This window comes from Pavona decussata, unplaced genomic scaffold (assembly GCF_977016875.1).
Source record: "Pavona decussata unplaced genomic scaffold, jaPavDecu1.1 SCAFFOLD_26, whole genome shotgun sequence".
NCBI classification, from domain to species: domain Eukaryota; kingdom Metazoa; phylum Cnidaria; class Anthozoa; order Scleractinia; family Agariciidae; genus Pavona; species Pavona decussata.
In genome coordinates, this window is record NW_028145449.1 from 53,788 (window position 1) to 68,494 (window position 14,707).

General features: G+C 39.9%; 1 protein-coding gene across 1 annotated transcript in view; it reads right to left on the bottom strand.

Moving 5' to 3' along the window:
- Positions 1–260: 260 nt before the first annotated feature.
- The window catches only part of LOC146485328 (glutamate receptor 4-like), a 51,277-nt gene continuing 36,830 nt past the window's right edge, over positions 261–14,707 (bottom strand). Inside the window, exons 8-16 of the mRNA XM_085103530.1 lie at positions 10,062–10,190; positions 9,460–9,564; positions 8,392–8,511; positions 7,889–8,083; positions 6,706–7,069; positions 5,035–5,397; positions 2,599–2,769; positions 2,039–2,186; positions 261–1,646 (exon numbers count right to left, since the gene is read on the bottom strand). Coding sequence (XP_084959656.1) covers positions 1,604–1,646; positions 2,039–2,186; positions 2,599–2,769; positions 5,035–5,397; positions 6,706–7,069; positions 7,889–8,083; positions 8,392–8,511; positions 9,460–9,564; positions 10,062–10,190 — 1,638 coding nt within the window. The 3' untranslated portion in view covers positions 261–1,603. The remainder of the gene's footprint in view (positions 1,647–2,038; positions 2,187–2,598; positions 2,770–5,034; positions 5,398–6,705; positions 7,070–7,888; positions 8,084–8,391; positions 8,512–9,459; positions 9,565–10,061; positions 10,191–14,707) is intronic.

A 14,707-nucleotide genomic window follows, 5' to 3' on the forward strand; every position in this document is an offset into this window, starting at 1 on the left:
TGAGCTGCAGGATCGCTCACGCCGACCTGGTGTCAGACAGTTTTGAGGTAAAGACCCGGAGTCCGCCATGAGGTTTCCTGAGCATGTCTGAATGATCACCTCAACGGGTGAAGTCACATTCGATTGCGCGCGCCAAGGTCGAATGGAGAAGAGTCTGCAACAGTGTTTTGACTGCAGTTAAAGTAAATGCATAAAGGGGAACGTATGATATTATTCTATTTTTCTTTGCGAATTGAAAGACACAAAACATTTATGGCACATGTCATAGGTTTATTTCTACTACACTAGTCGCATACATATTTTACATTTGATTGAACTATCCGGTCACCTTGAAGTCGCTTCTACCACGGCGAAAAACAGAACGAAAAATCATGAAATAAGTTAAAATTTTTAATTGGTCAGGCCCATCATATTTGTATAAATTTCATCGTGTCACACAATGTGTTTTGGAAAAAAATTTTACTTCTCTAAGTCAAGCGGTGGATATTAAAAAATTATTCCACAAGGTCGTAATGTCAATTAATAGACAGCTAACTAGTCAAAAACTGCCTCGTTGGCTATAATCATCTAATATCCAACAGGCGCGAGTGGAATAATTTAAATTTTGCTAGATCTTGTTAATTTAATTTTAAGAAGAAAAGCCACAGAAAACAATTAAATGGCCGCTACTTCTTGGCATGTAAGCCAATCAAAACTCTGGATCTTTCCAATGAACCAGTTTCAAATATAATTGTGTCAATAACAAAATGCTTGAATATGATTGGCTCTTAACCGCTCATATTTATAGCTTAACTTTGCTATGTAACTCCAAAACTGTCCGATTTGACCTGTCCGATTACTAGAAGCTTGTAGTCGGACAGGTCAAATCGGACAGTTAAAGAACCAATGAAAAATCAAGTAGCAAATGCCACTAGCCAATGAAATTTCACTACATGGCACATGATAACCAATCAAAATCAATGAAAAAATTGTGACCAGGTAAGCTGTCCAGCTTCAACTGGAAAAGAATAATGAAGGAAACTAACTGGTCCAGTGACTAATTTATTCAGACATTTTTTCTTTAGACTTTGATAGCTGAGATTCTTGCATTTTGTTATTGGCACAATTAATTGGTTATAGGACTTCGTATCGTACAATTCAGGGGTAATCAGGCTCGTAATTTCAAATCGAAAATTGAAATTACTAGCCCGATTACGCCCTGAATTGTACTCCATTCAGTCCTATTACCATTACATATAAACCTGATTTAATCAAATTTAGCCAAAGAACTGCATAATCACCATTTAACACTTAAGCTGTATTAAAAGTTAAAGAGAATCTCTGTTCCATCGCTTATTTTAACTTTAGTTTGAAGAAGCCAAAGTCAAAAGGTAGCACTAAACGAATTTACAGGAGACTGTATCATTAAGCCTAAGACCATAATTCAGAACTGCTACCGGATGTTTTGTTATTTGAGTAGCTTAAACTACTGTAAAGTTGACCGATATGCATCATCTGTGGTTAGCATATGAGAACTGTTGATTGAGAAGTCATCGTTGTTATTGTAGAATATAATCAACCATGCTTGTGGCTTTTTCCAGGCAATGTGTTTGTGACCAATCCGTTACACAGCTTCTGCGTGGACTTGCACAGAACGAATGCTTGGGCTACAGACATGAAAAAAAAAGTAGCAAAATTGCTTCAATTCTCTGTAGACTAAAAACATGGGTTATACAATCAGTAAGTTGACAAAACAATCATCCTTTTTTTTTTTTTAAATTTCTCTCACAAAAAATGCGACAAAGTTGTTCACAGAGGGATTTTTTTGTCCAGTGACAAATTAGTCACCCAGCAGCTCAGTACAAAAGTTACTGTACATTTTATGCACTACACGGCGCCCCTGCTCCACTCGTTAAAGTTATCAGCTCTTTAAACAAATGGAAACAGGTTACTCAACCTGGGTAGGAGAGATACCACACTGACTTGTCCAACAAAAAAGCAGACAAATAAGAAAACAAGCAAAAGATAACGCGATGAAGATTCCGGCCTTAAAACCAACCTTTTAGTTTTGTTGAGTGTTTTTAACTTCTCTCGTCGATTCCAGAAGAGTTCTCCAATCAGCGTGAAGAACGCTACAAGCAAACCAGTTCCCATGACCACATAAACACCCAGCATGCTCTTTAGATCGATTCTGTTTCGTGACAATGCTAACAGGAGAAAACAAATGCTCTGGTCAGCAAAACCATTCTCCACAGCTAAAACATGCCGAATAATGAAAAGAAGTTTTGTAAAGAAAGAGGGATCGTACCCTTCATTCGTTATTGCAAATTTTCAGCCATGAATCTAATGCCAATATATAGCTAGCTGGGCGAGTGTTACTTTGTGAATGATAAAATCACGAGCGTTTTCAAAGGACCCAAAACCATGTAAATATTAAGCGAAATATAACAACTTTTCACACAAAGTCTGCCATTAATCTGAAATAATGTACCCATGTTTATCTGTTTCCAGAGATCTCCACAAAGATGTGAGCAAATTTTTTGGTCTGCCAATGTTCTCAAAACCAAAATATAGCCTCCATAATAATTTACGTCTCTACATAAAAAGGGATTGACTCACTTGATTCTTGTTCTTTAGGACACTTATTGGTGCCCTCCCACCAAGCTCGTTTCCTTCCCTCAAGAAAACCGTTCTCGTGCAGGTTCAAGATTGCCAATGAAAACTCCTTCACAATGGCATCGTTTGCTTGGAAAGCGAATCCCATCCCTTTGGCCGCGCCCAATCCTGGAACTAAAAACAATTTGATTCTTTAATCAACTAGGTCAAAGGCCTCTTTATATCGGCCTGGTTCACCAAGCTGGCCCGGTTTTTGAGATCTAGCCTTGCGACTATTTCCTTTGGAAAGAGTTTGATTGGTTCCGCCGTTTTCATCTCGGTGAAGACAGGCAGAAAACAGAATTCATCCCACAAATCGAGCCAGTCTGGTTACTTAACTCATATGAAGAGGCCCTATGTTGACTACAGGATGTAACCACCTTCACACAGTTACAAATATTTTCTGAGGAATACTCCGTCATTTTGATGGTCAGCGTTTAATTTATTTGTCTACTGCTTGTCGTTTATTTGTGCCAATCGGCCGGAAGAAGTACACTTCCCAATAATATGAGCAACGTGTTGCATTGTGTCTCTCACTAAATTCTTCTCTGCTGTCTCGTTATAGAACTATATTTATTATATGGCTGGCTCCGCGAGCGGGCAAGATGAGTCAAATCCTACGCTGTGATTGGCTACCTGAGCGGGCAAGATGGAGCTATCTTGCCCGCTCGGGATTACCCGTTGCCCGTCCGCTTGGCATCGAAAGTTTAATCCCAACAACAATGCGGGTTTTCTTCGATTTTCCCGTTGTTTTGGGGGAAAACGCTCACTAAAAAGTTCGGTAAACTCTCAACATTTATCTAAAAAAAAAGGAAAGAGAATGGAATCGTCCTGGTGTAGTGAAAACTTTGTTTCAGCTACAATGAATGTGAGTTGAATCGGTGAGTTGCTCTGCGTGTAGTATTTTAGATAGAATTGATTTTGAAAAACTTATTGCCTCAAGTCGAGTGCCAAATTGATAAGTTCTCTAGGTTTGCAATGACTGTATTTAAATCATAGCGTAGTGGAAGTTGCAGTTAGTGTTTAAAGCAGTTCAGAAAAGTATTTTTTTTAAGTTCGCCGAAGAAGCTCACGTTTTTGATTTAGCCGCGTCTTGCTTGTTGTAAACAAGAAAATCTTGTCAAAGTTTCGCCCAGTTTTCTGATTTACCTGCTCTTTTTTTCGGCTTATGTTTGCATATAATCTCAAAATCTATTGTTTCATTCAAGAACTAATGATTGGAGGCCGAAAACTGAGTAAACATTTTTATTATTTACGCCACCGCGCGATCGGCTAAAAATGGCGAGTTTGCCGGATTCTATTCAAATCTTCCCGTTCTTGCGAGAATCTAAATTTTTCGTTCTCAATAATTGTATACTCCCTTTAAACCATTATAAAGTTAGAGCCCTAAGATAATTTAGGATTCGTTGTTTTCCACGATTACATGCTAATCCAAAAATGCACTGAAAATAAATCTTCCACCGGCCGGCTATGAAGAATTTCTTTCCGAGTAGAGCAGTTTCATGCCGTGTTTTGTTTTGTTGTTGTAGTTTTAACTTGATGGTAAAGCCATATAATAAATCCTTTATTGACCAAGCTTGTTCGGTCAAGATGGCTGGATATTGGCCTCGTTCTTTTTTTGCGTTTTTATGGACCTCGACTTCGTCTCGGTCCATAAAAACGCAAAAAAAGAACTTGGCCAATATCCAGCCATCTTGACCTCACGCTTGGTCAATAACGCATATATATATGCCAAGGTTGCAATTGCCGTGCAGCGTAAACAAGTTAGGCAAGTCTGGTACATTACCTTCTGCAGTTGTGCTTTGAAATCAAGCTAATTATCTGTTGTTTTCTATTCAAGAGTTCCTCCTAACTAGCGTCTTGAGGCATTTTGTTTATCATCAAGAATAATAACGCATTAGTGTTACACCAATTGTGTCAAAAAAACCCATGCAGCAGATTATCCTTAGCCTGTTAACAGGCTCCTAAGTGGGGTATAGGGCGAAAAGAAATATCGGCGACCCGGGCGAGCGGATCGCGGTATGGGGGCTCCTCTCCGAGCTCGATTTTTGTCTTCACCCTATACCCCACTTGGGAGCCTCTTCTCAGGCTAATTACCCTTGACATAATCCAATTTATAGCGTCTGCATACGTTTATTCATGTTACTAAGTTCGATGTGGATCATCATCTACACACTAAGCCAAGTGACTGAGGTCCAACCAATTTGCTTTGTAAGTGTGAACTTTCAAGTACGACCAATGACATTTGAGATCAATGAGAGGAAGTGATGACGTCATAGGACGTGGGAATGATGTCACGATTTCCAAATGACGGCCATATTGGATATGTCAATTTGGATTCTGGATTTTCGCAAAATACCACCAAATTTTGCTGAAAGTTACTAATCCAAAAACGTATACCTGTCATAAGGTCGCAGGGCTGTTGATTGGCAGCATATCTGACAATCGGACCATCACTAATAAACACAGACTCTTCTGTTTCTCGTAACCACTGAACTGCTGCTGTGGTGGTTTTGACCCACGTTTGTTCAGCTTTAATTCTGTTCCAAATCCTCTGGTGTGTTTCATACTGGCTCATCTTGAAGAACTCGTAGGTGCTCCCTGATTCTAATATTGCAATTTTGTAGGATGATTTTAGGATGTCTTCAAGGTTATTGATTGGAGAGGCGGCGTTTTTGACCGTGAAGAAAGCTGCAAGGCTTGCGGTGTATGTTGAAACCCAGATAAGTATCCAGAACCAATAACATCCGGTCAAAATACGAGCTAAAGTAAATAAAACAATATTTTAATTTCTGTATGCTATCCAAGTTACCAGAGCAACTAGAAATGGTGATATCAACAGTCACATTGCTGAGCACCATTTACAAACGAGCCACAGAATCGACTGGAATTCTGCCAAGTGCATTACCTACAGTGCAAATTACTATTAACAACTCACTCTGGAAAGCTGGTTTACTAACTTAGAACAAACGCAACGCAACCGATGCCTACAACTACCTGCACCATACAAACGACATATTGACAACAACAACGAAACAGACAAACAATAGACATTTTACTAACAATAGAGCCACGGACCTTTGATTAACAAAAGACGGAACGGAACGCAACAATCACTTTTTACAGTCTTCACAGCCAATAACATCAGTGCTTACTGACAAACGATCAATAACATCTAGACTTCGTTGACCAATCAGGTTAACAGCCAGAGACTTATATACCACCTACTGTCGTTCCACAATCACTTGACTCTGAAGATGACTTCCACTCAGGTTGTCGAAACATCAGTCAAAGTCACCACAAACAGTCCTTCTCAGGACTACACTCACTCGGATGATCATAATTTACGTACTTATGACATGACTCCTGGGTTCAAACCATTTACAATTTTATCCAAGTTACCATCGACACATGAGAGGCAGAAACCTATTTTACCCCTGGGGGGCAGAGGTGCAACCGTGGTGAGAGTACTAGCCTCTCCCTAATGTCTCCCGGGTTTGATTCCCGGAGTTACCCCAAATTTGGGTTAAGTCTGTTGTTGGTTCTCGTCCTAGGTTCTCCGGTTTTCCCCTCTCCACGGAAGACCAACGCTGCAAAATTTCAAGTCGACCTGGAGCGCACTGACATCTTTGAGACAAGCTCATAGAAGCTTACTGACTCTGTTGGTAAAGAGGTTCGATTTACATTTACATCCAAAAAAGTGCCAACAACGATTAGCCACCTTAGTTGACACGACCGGTAGTAGCACACAATCATTTTTCTTGCGAAAGGCAACTTGTACGCGTAAAAAACAAAATGTCCTTCAGCCTATTCTTCCAGTATCAATCTGAATTAAAATAGTTCTGATCCTTGACTCTCCCACGCCCTTCTCTGATAAAAAAATTATCATAAGCAACAACAACTGCAATAGTCGCAATAATGATAACAACACCAACAACGGCTACAACAACAACAACAAAAAAAAAAAGCAAAAACGCTGGCCAGGGTGGGGCTTTGGTACTTTTGGAAAATCTCAAAATTGATGAACCATCCGATCATAACATTGAATACCTTTACATGCCGCTACTATACCTGATAGACTCCTGGGCTGGTTTTCAGCTCCTTGTTGCAACATACAAGCCAGTGTAAACCACACGCTGTTAGAAAAGCTGAACTCCTCAGACGTTCCACGTCCATTCTCGCCCTTGTACCCATAAGGACTGAAGTAGTTTATGGCAAACACTGCAACAGAGATGACCACCATACTGACAAGTATAGTAAACCAGACGTTGTTTTGAAAAGGATTCAAAAACTGCAGATAATAAATTCTTCCGCTGTCGGACGGCGCTTTCTTGAGTAGCATTTCGCTAGTGTAATACATAAACGGTAAGCTGAAGTCCACTACTTTCTCTCGTCTTTCCGTTATGGTCAATGCGGCTACAGCAATATCTTCGTCCTAGAGAAAATAGGAATCGCTGATTATCCAAGTAAGAATATGTGACTCCACTATAGTACTGTACAAAAGTAATTTCATTGAATTTTTCGGCAAAGTTTCAACAAAATGTTAACAGGCTTTTAACAGCTTGAAATGAAAATTAGAAATTATTATATGTTTTGATGAAACTTTTTTCACATCACAAGCAGAAAATTCTGTTGAAATCGACAACAAATGACTTAAATTTCGTTTCGAGAAAGTTTCTCTTTCTTTAGACAAAAGACTTTATAACAACAGCATTTCATCCACTTAAAAAATAACTGGCACAACTTTGAAGCCAGATAATTAAAATGTAGCATTAAGGCAACAAAGCCAACCCAGCGCACTGGCATTACCAGCAAGTGCTTATAAACATAAAAAAAATTAACTGTGAATTCTTTTTGGTTATGTTGTTTGAGTCACCGACCATTAAAAAAAGCTTAGTAACTGGGCATGTGATCAGTGGGTACTCTTGGAGTGCGCGCTTTCCTTCATAATTAAAAGATCTGTTGTTACGGTAGCCTGGCCTATTCCTTTGTGTATTAATTCTAGGCTGAAATGAGCACGTTTTGTATCTAGCTCCAGTTGAAATTCTTTAATCTTAAGATCAGTCGTCAAATCATCAATAAGTCATGGAGAGAAATCAAAGAAAATCACTTTCAAGAAGTTTGGAAAAAACGAGAAGTGTGTTTCATCCTATTTTCAAACATCTCGAAGATGGTTAAGAAATACACACTTCTCAGTGTTAATGGAAATCGCATGAAATACTCTTCCTCGTGTTTGATATGACAACTCACAAACCTTATTTATTAGCTCTGCAACCATCCCGTTCCAAGTTCCATTTTCCGTTTCCCCGCCGTACAGCCCGTCAGGGGAGAGGTAGATGTCATACGTAAAATGAAGGTTTTTAGCAAGTTCGTTCAACAGATCGATGCAGTATCCTTTATATGTAACTGTCCCATCATTTTCATTATTCATCATCAGGAACGGAACAGCCTTTTTGGGTAAAAAATGAAAAGAAAAGCTTTCAATCGAGTGTAATCATGGCGCAGTGCTTATAACGACATGCGAATAGATTCATTTACTCAGAAGTTTCGTGCATCCTTTTTCAGTATGAGTTAGATTAATTTACAACGTAATCTTTTCCCCCCTCTAATTCCAAAAGAATAAACAAACAAACAGACAAGCAAACCTGAAAATCTCCAAACATAAGAACATTCCTCTGAAAAAGTGGGTCAACAGTCGCTCTCCATTTTATCGGAAACTGACTTATCAACTCATTTATTTTTTTTTTTTTTAGTTACCATAACAACAACAACTCTAAGGTTCCTTCCTTCCACTTTTCCTCCTGTGGTTTGGTTATTCATGTTGGGCTGGATGTTTTCATGAAACATGGCATGTTTAGTTGCGTTCCACGATCCTATCTAATAATAGTGATAAAAAATGAAATGTGTTTTGTTAATATAGCACAACAGAAATAGAAGGGAGACAATCAGAAGGTGTCAAAAATTGAGATTCTCTTATTTAGTGGTAGTTATGTTTATGGACAACTGAAAAGGGAGCGTGACATCAATGGGCTCATAGAAGGGATTTTGGGGATGGGTGGGTGGGAATAGAGGTCACGCTATCTCCGTCGCTTCCTATCTAGGCCGGATATGAAGTCAATTGGTTTGTTCTGAGTTCGTTGATGACTTGAAAAAGACATTTCTACTTGTAATGGATATAAAATATGAAATGCTTCGCTGTCTCTGAAAAGAAATGAAACCTCCGCAGCATACGTCGTATGTTGCAGAGGAAAATAAGTCCATAACAGATTTAAGACAAGCTTAAGCAGACTATTGATTTGACGGAAAGTTTTGCTTGGAAATTCTATTAATAAAATAAGTTTATCTTTTCAGTCATTTTTGCAAGATCATCATATAGTAACTAATATGAAGATGTTGTCCCGTTGTCTCAACAACTTAGAGTAATTTAGATTTGCAAAGTGCGCTGTTTTTAAAAAAAACCCATACAAACGAAAAAAGAAAGATCTGAAAAGGAATATCTTCTGCCTAAGTAATTTAAAAAAAAATTAATGATGATAGAAACTGATAAAATTTGATAACTGATAAAACTGATAAAAATTTAAAGATGATAGAAGCCGGCTTAAACAAATGGTAGTAAAAAATTAATGATTACGCGCAACTAGCTGAGCTGATCGTCGGATGGGGAGTTTTAACAAGTATTCGAAACTTGCGATTTGAACACAAGTAGCAAAGGATAATACTATCTACTATTTATTGGTGAAGTTACTCATTGACCACAAAAACAACCAAATAAACAAAAAGACTTTTGAAGAACAAAAGATGCCAGTATGATATTTTGCTTCTTACCTTCTTAAAGGAATTGTTTCGAAGATTCAAAATTTCCAGCTCAATCCCCTTTCGTTTTCCATTTTCGTCAAACTTGATAGGTCCGGTTGAACCATCCATGTTGACCTGTAGAGAGTGATCAGACCACCTTAAACAGTAAAATGAACAGGGGGAAGTAAACTCGAGATAAAAATTAGAAGATACCAACAATTATATTCTTAGATCTATTTTAGGGTACGGAAAGCACGCACCATACAACTATTTATTAGAATATGGCTGTTATAAGAACGCTAAAAGAAAGAAGAAAATTCCAGGCCCTATTTTTGATATATAAATATATTAATAAAGAAGCTCCAAGGTACATAGAAGATTTTTTTGAGATCAAAATCTTTAATTATAATTTAAGAGGGTCGGGGACACCTTTAACGCTACCCAATTATAATCTAGAATAGTGCCATAAGTCATTCTCATTTCTAGCCGCAAAACTTCGGAATTTGTTAATTACGTATGTTATGAATGCCAAGGATATTTCTACTTTTAAATGTTTCTTGAAGAAGCAGGTTCTTAGATAGATTTCAGATTTAAGTAATTTAAGTAATTTTTAAATCTAGTAAGTACCTTACCTTTCTCATGCAGGTCAACACTGCGTCTCTGATGGCAGTGATGGCAGACCCATTAATCGATAAACATGGTTCTTTGTTTAGAGCCTGTTTGATGACTGGCATGGAATCATAAGCTAATGCAATGAGGTGCTACGAAATTATTGAGCATTGATCAGTGAGAACTTTTATATAATGAAGAATAATAATGATAATAATAATAATAATAATAATAATAATAATAATAATAATAATACTAATGATAATGATAATGATAACGATAATGATAATGATAATGATAATGATGACAATAATAACAACAACAACAACAATAATAATAATAATAATTAAATTAATAATAATAATAGTAATAATAATAACAATAATAATAATAATAATGATAATGATAATGATAATGATAATGATAATGATAATGAAAATGATAATAATAGCAATAATAATGACAATAATAACAATAATAATAATAATAATAATAATAATAATAACAATAATAGTAATAATAATAACAATAATAATAATGACAGCAATAGCTAATGAGCAGCCTAGTCACCTAATCAGATCACCGCATTTGTTGTCGAGCGTTAATATTATTCTAACAAATTTACATAAAGTTAACGTGGAAATGTCTTCTTTTTCTTGAACAAAGACAGATAATAATGTTTCATACCTTTCAATTATAACAGAGGTGTTTAGTTTCAAAATGAACAAACTTGGACTTGACTTCGTTTACGTTTTATTTTTATTGCACATTTTGTGACCGTAACATAAAGTAGCGAGTATTTTGATCATGTGATCTTAGTGAGTACGTGCTTGAATGTGTGTTGAGAATCTTCGCAGTTTATAAGCAGGTCGTCGTTTAAATCCGCACAAAATGTAAGTTTCTTTGCACCTTTAGTTTGTCTTTCGCCTTTTCTTTAAGTTTATTTTGTATTGTCCTTTATTTTCTCTAGTTTTCACCGGTAGTGACAATGTTGTGAAATCGCTCGCCATGATGCTGTAAACAAGTAAATGCAGAGATACATGAGAATAGAGTGTTAACAACCCAACCGCGTCGAATTATTTGTGCAAACCCAACATTGTGAAAAATTTTTGGTTAACAAGGCGACGATTTGAAGGACATTGCCGTTTTGCTCGGCTTTTGCGAGAAGTAATGGACCCCTCGAGTGGTGGCATTGGAGAGTCGAAAACTAGTGGACCGGACCGCGGGACTGAGGATCGAGGAACTGGCCGGATTGAATCAGGTGGGGAAATTAATTTAATGGGCCTTGGAACAAACCTAATGGCTAACACAAATGAAGATTTTCCTGTTGACATCGGGGCCGCTGCCTTTGCATTACCTCCTGAGGTCTTAAGGCCCCCGCTAGCTCGAGGAGCCTTTGGTTACTCACTACGTCAAAATCCCCTTCCAAATACTCAAATAGATTTTAGTGAAGTCATCCGTCAGCGAGAAATAAGTGAACAGCACAGACTAGCATCTTCTTGGAACAAAATCGCTGACTATGTTGCAACTGAAACTCAGCAATTACGTACATGTCTCTACACTAATTGGGACGTCCTATCTGCTGGTCGAATGGTAGAAAGTGTCACTCGTGCTTGGAAATCCTTTGAGGAAATTCATTCAAGGTATCTTCCGTGCATAAATCAGAGGAAACGTCTACAAGAGGTCGAGGAAAGGTTCAGATCCCTAAAGGAGACAGTTATAAGCTTATTTGAGCAAGAAGAGCGAATGCGAACGGATCACGAAGCCCCCAAACATGACGATGAAATTTCTGTCAAAAGTGAGAAGTCACAAGGCAGCTCTGTGTCCTCTAAGGCATCATCTCGTAAGAAAGAGAAACTAAGAGCCGCGCTTCTGGCCAAGAAGAAAGTGGAGCTGGCAAAACGAAGAGCTGAAGAGGATGCTGAGCTGGCCAGGCAAAAGGCACGAATGGAATTGAGGCGATTGGAGGACGAGGCTGCTTTAGCCGAACTGGACTGGAAGATCGAAAGGGACTATGATGAAGACACTGGTCAGCTTGAGACCGTCGACGAAATTGAGAAAACACACCTCAACAGCTGCGAAGGTCCACCCAAAGGTTCCGAGTCAGAAAGGCAAGAGCTTCCAAAGTCAACCCCACGTAAGACCGAGAAAACCTTGGGCATCTCACCTGTAGATCACTCTACCCCCTCTGATAAAATACCAACATCCTCCAAGTCGGTTCATTTGCCCAGTTACTCCACTGTAGAAGAGTCTAAAAGGGAGGTGCCGCATGTCTCCAACCATACACCCATACAACACTCGCCTCAAGGTTTATTTCAGTCCAGGACAAAGCCTCATCCAGACACCAGAAGAGAGGAGACCACCCCAAAGGACCACGTTGCAGCCATGTGGAAGGTTCAACTGCTAAATGGCATTACGCCTACACAGTTTAATGGGAATCCAGCCGACTTCCCTTTCTTTCGAGAGCAGACCCGCACTCATCTTGAGAGTGAACTTCTAACCGACGCGCAGCGAATTGAGTACCTGCCAAAGTTTCTGAAAGGTGAAGCTCTGGAAGTCATCGAACGAAACAGAGGCTGCTCCTACAAAGACCTCATAAAGACTCTAGAGGATCGTTTCGGTAAACCCATCCAAGTTTCACAAGCCTGCATTGACGGTTTGGTATCTGGTCCCAAGCTTGCCCCAGGGGACAATGTGAGTTTACTGAACTTTGCTGAGAAGCTGAATACAGCGACAAAGATCCTGAAAGGTGATGTTGAGCATGAGGCTAGTGTGGCTACCAACCTGAGGAGAATTGTAAGCAGACTTCCGAACGACCTTGTTGCAAAGTGGCAAACTGAAAATTATGAGATCGTAAATCGTGGTAGGTCCGCTCGCTTACAGGATATCGCGAAATTTGTTATGAGACAAGCGTCGATAAGAAACGACCCAATCTTTGGGCCACAGAGGCAAAGGAGGGAGAATAGTGAAGACAAGGATACCCGGAATTCATCCAGGATTAAGAAACCACCACCTCCCAGGGACTCTACTATTTCATCAACTAAAATTGAAAGGCCACCAGAACCTCCCAGGGACTCCACAGTACCATCTGCTAAATCTGAAAGGCCCCCAGAGCCAGGAAATCACATCAAATGCTCAATCTGCAAATCCACACCCCATCGTCTGCAGGATTGCCCAATCATTAAGCAGTGCGATCGTGTAGCAGTAAGGCGACAGTATGCAGCCTCCTACGGGTTCTGCTTTAACTGTGGTTGTCACAATCCAACCCATAGTGGCACTACTTGTCCGGATCCCCCAGCCTGCTCCAAGTGTCCTGGGCATCATCTGACACTTTTACACAAGGAAAACAGCAATGGACGTCGTTTCCGGCCGAGAACCAATAATGGCGTAAGCAGTAATCACAACCAAGCAAATTCCCGTTCTGCTACGGTACCTCCACAGCAACAAAGCATGGGATCTGGTGCAGCACCACAAACCACCAACATCCATCAGGCCTCAGTGAGCACGACAGAGGTTTTTGCCCCGCAAGGTCGAGTCCTGTTAAATGTGGTTCCTGTGACTATCACGGCTGAGGATGGCGATTCCCTTTCCACGTACGGGTTTCTAGATAATGGCTGCACTGACACTCTTATTGATCGTCAGCTTGCGGATCAGCTTAATCTGGAAGGAACTTTGCAACGAATTGGCATCAAGACTATCAGGAGAAGTGAGGAATCAATAGAAAGTGAACGGGTGTCGTTCACCCTCGGTCCCGTGGATGGGTGCGGTAGATGTATTGAAGTCAATGAAGCCTACGTACTCCCAGATCTCAATCAGTCAGGGCAGATTTTACCGGATTCTGTTGACGTTTCAAAGTATCCACACCTGCAAGACCTGACATTCCCAGAAGTTGACATTAAGCGAGTATCCATAATCATAGGAAGCAATATACCTGCTGCCCATTTGCAAGATGAAGTCAGGGTCCCACCAGACAACAACGGTCCTTTTGGTTACCGGTTTCCGCTTGGCTGGAGTATTGCAGGGCCTTTAACTTGCCGCGACAAAGGGAAAACATCAGTCAACTTCCTTTCGGTGGGCATGGAAGATCAGATGGAACGCTTCTGGAAAATTGAGGATTACGGAGCCTCAAAGTCAGATGATAAGCCACTGTCAATCGAGGACAAGCGAGCCTTAAAAATCCTTGAGGACACAACAAGAATCGTAGATGGCCATTATGAAGTCGGTCTCTTGTGGAAAGAAGATCAGCCGCAACTACCAAACAACCGTACTCTGGCTGAAAAACGAGTCGAACTGCTAAGGCGCCGGCTAGCAAAACCAGGAAATGAGGAAATGGCTGCAAAGTACAGAGCAGTTATGACTGAGTACATATCAAAGGGATATGCCCGCAAGCTTACCCCTGAAGAAGCAGCTAAAGAGAGCTCACACACCTGGTATTTACCCCATCATCCAGTGATGAACCCGAACAAACCTGGGAAACTTCGCATAGTCTTTGATGCTGCAGCAGAGTATGAAGGCACATCACTTAACAAAAGTCTTCTCCAAGGCCCAGACGTGACCAATAGCCTCGTTGGAGTACTGCTACGCTTTCGCCAAGGGAAGGTTGGCCTAGCTGCCGATGTGGAGGCAATGTTCCATCAGGTGCGCGTCCGCAAAGAAGATCAAGATGCTC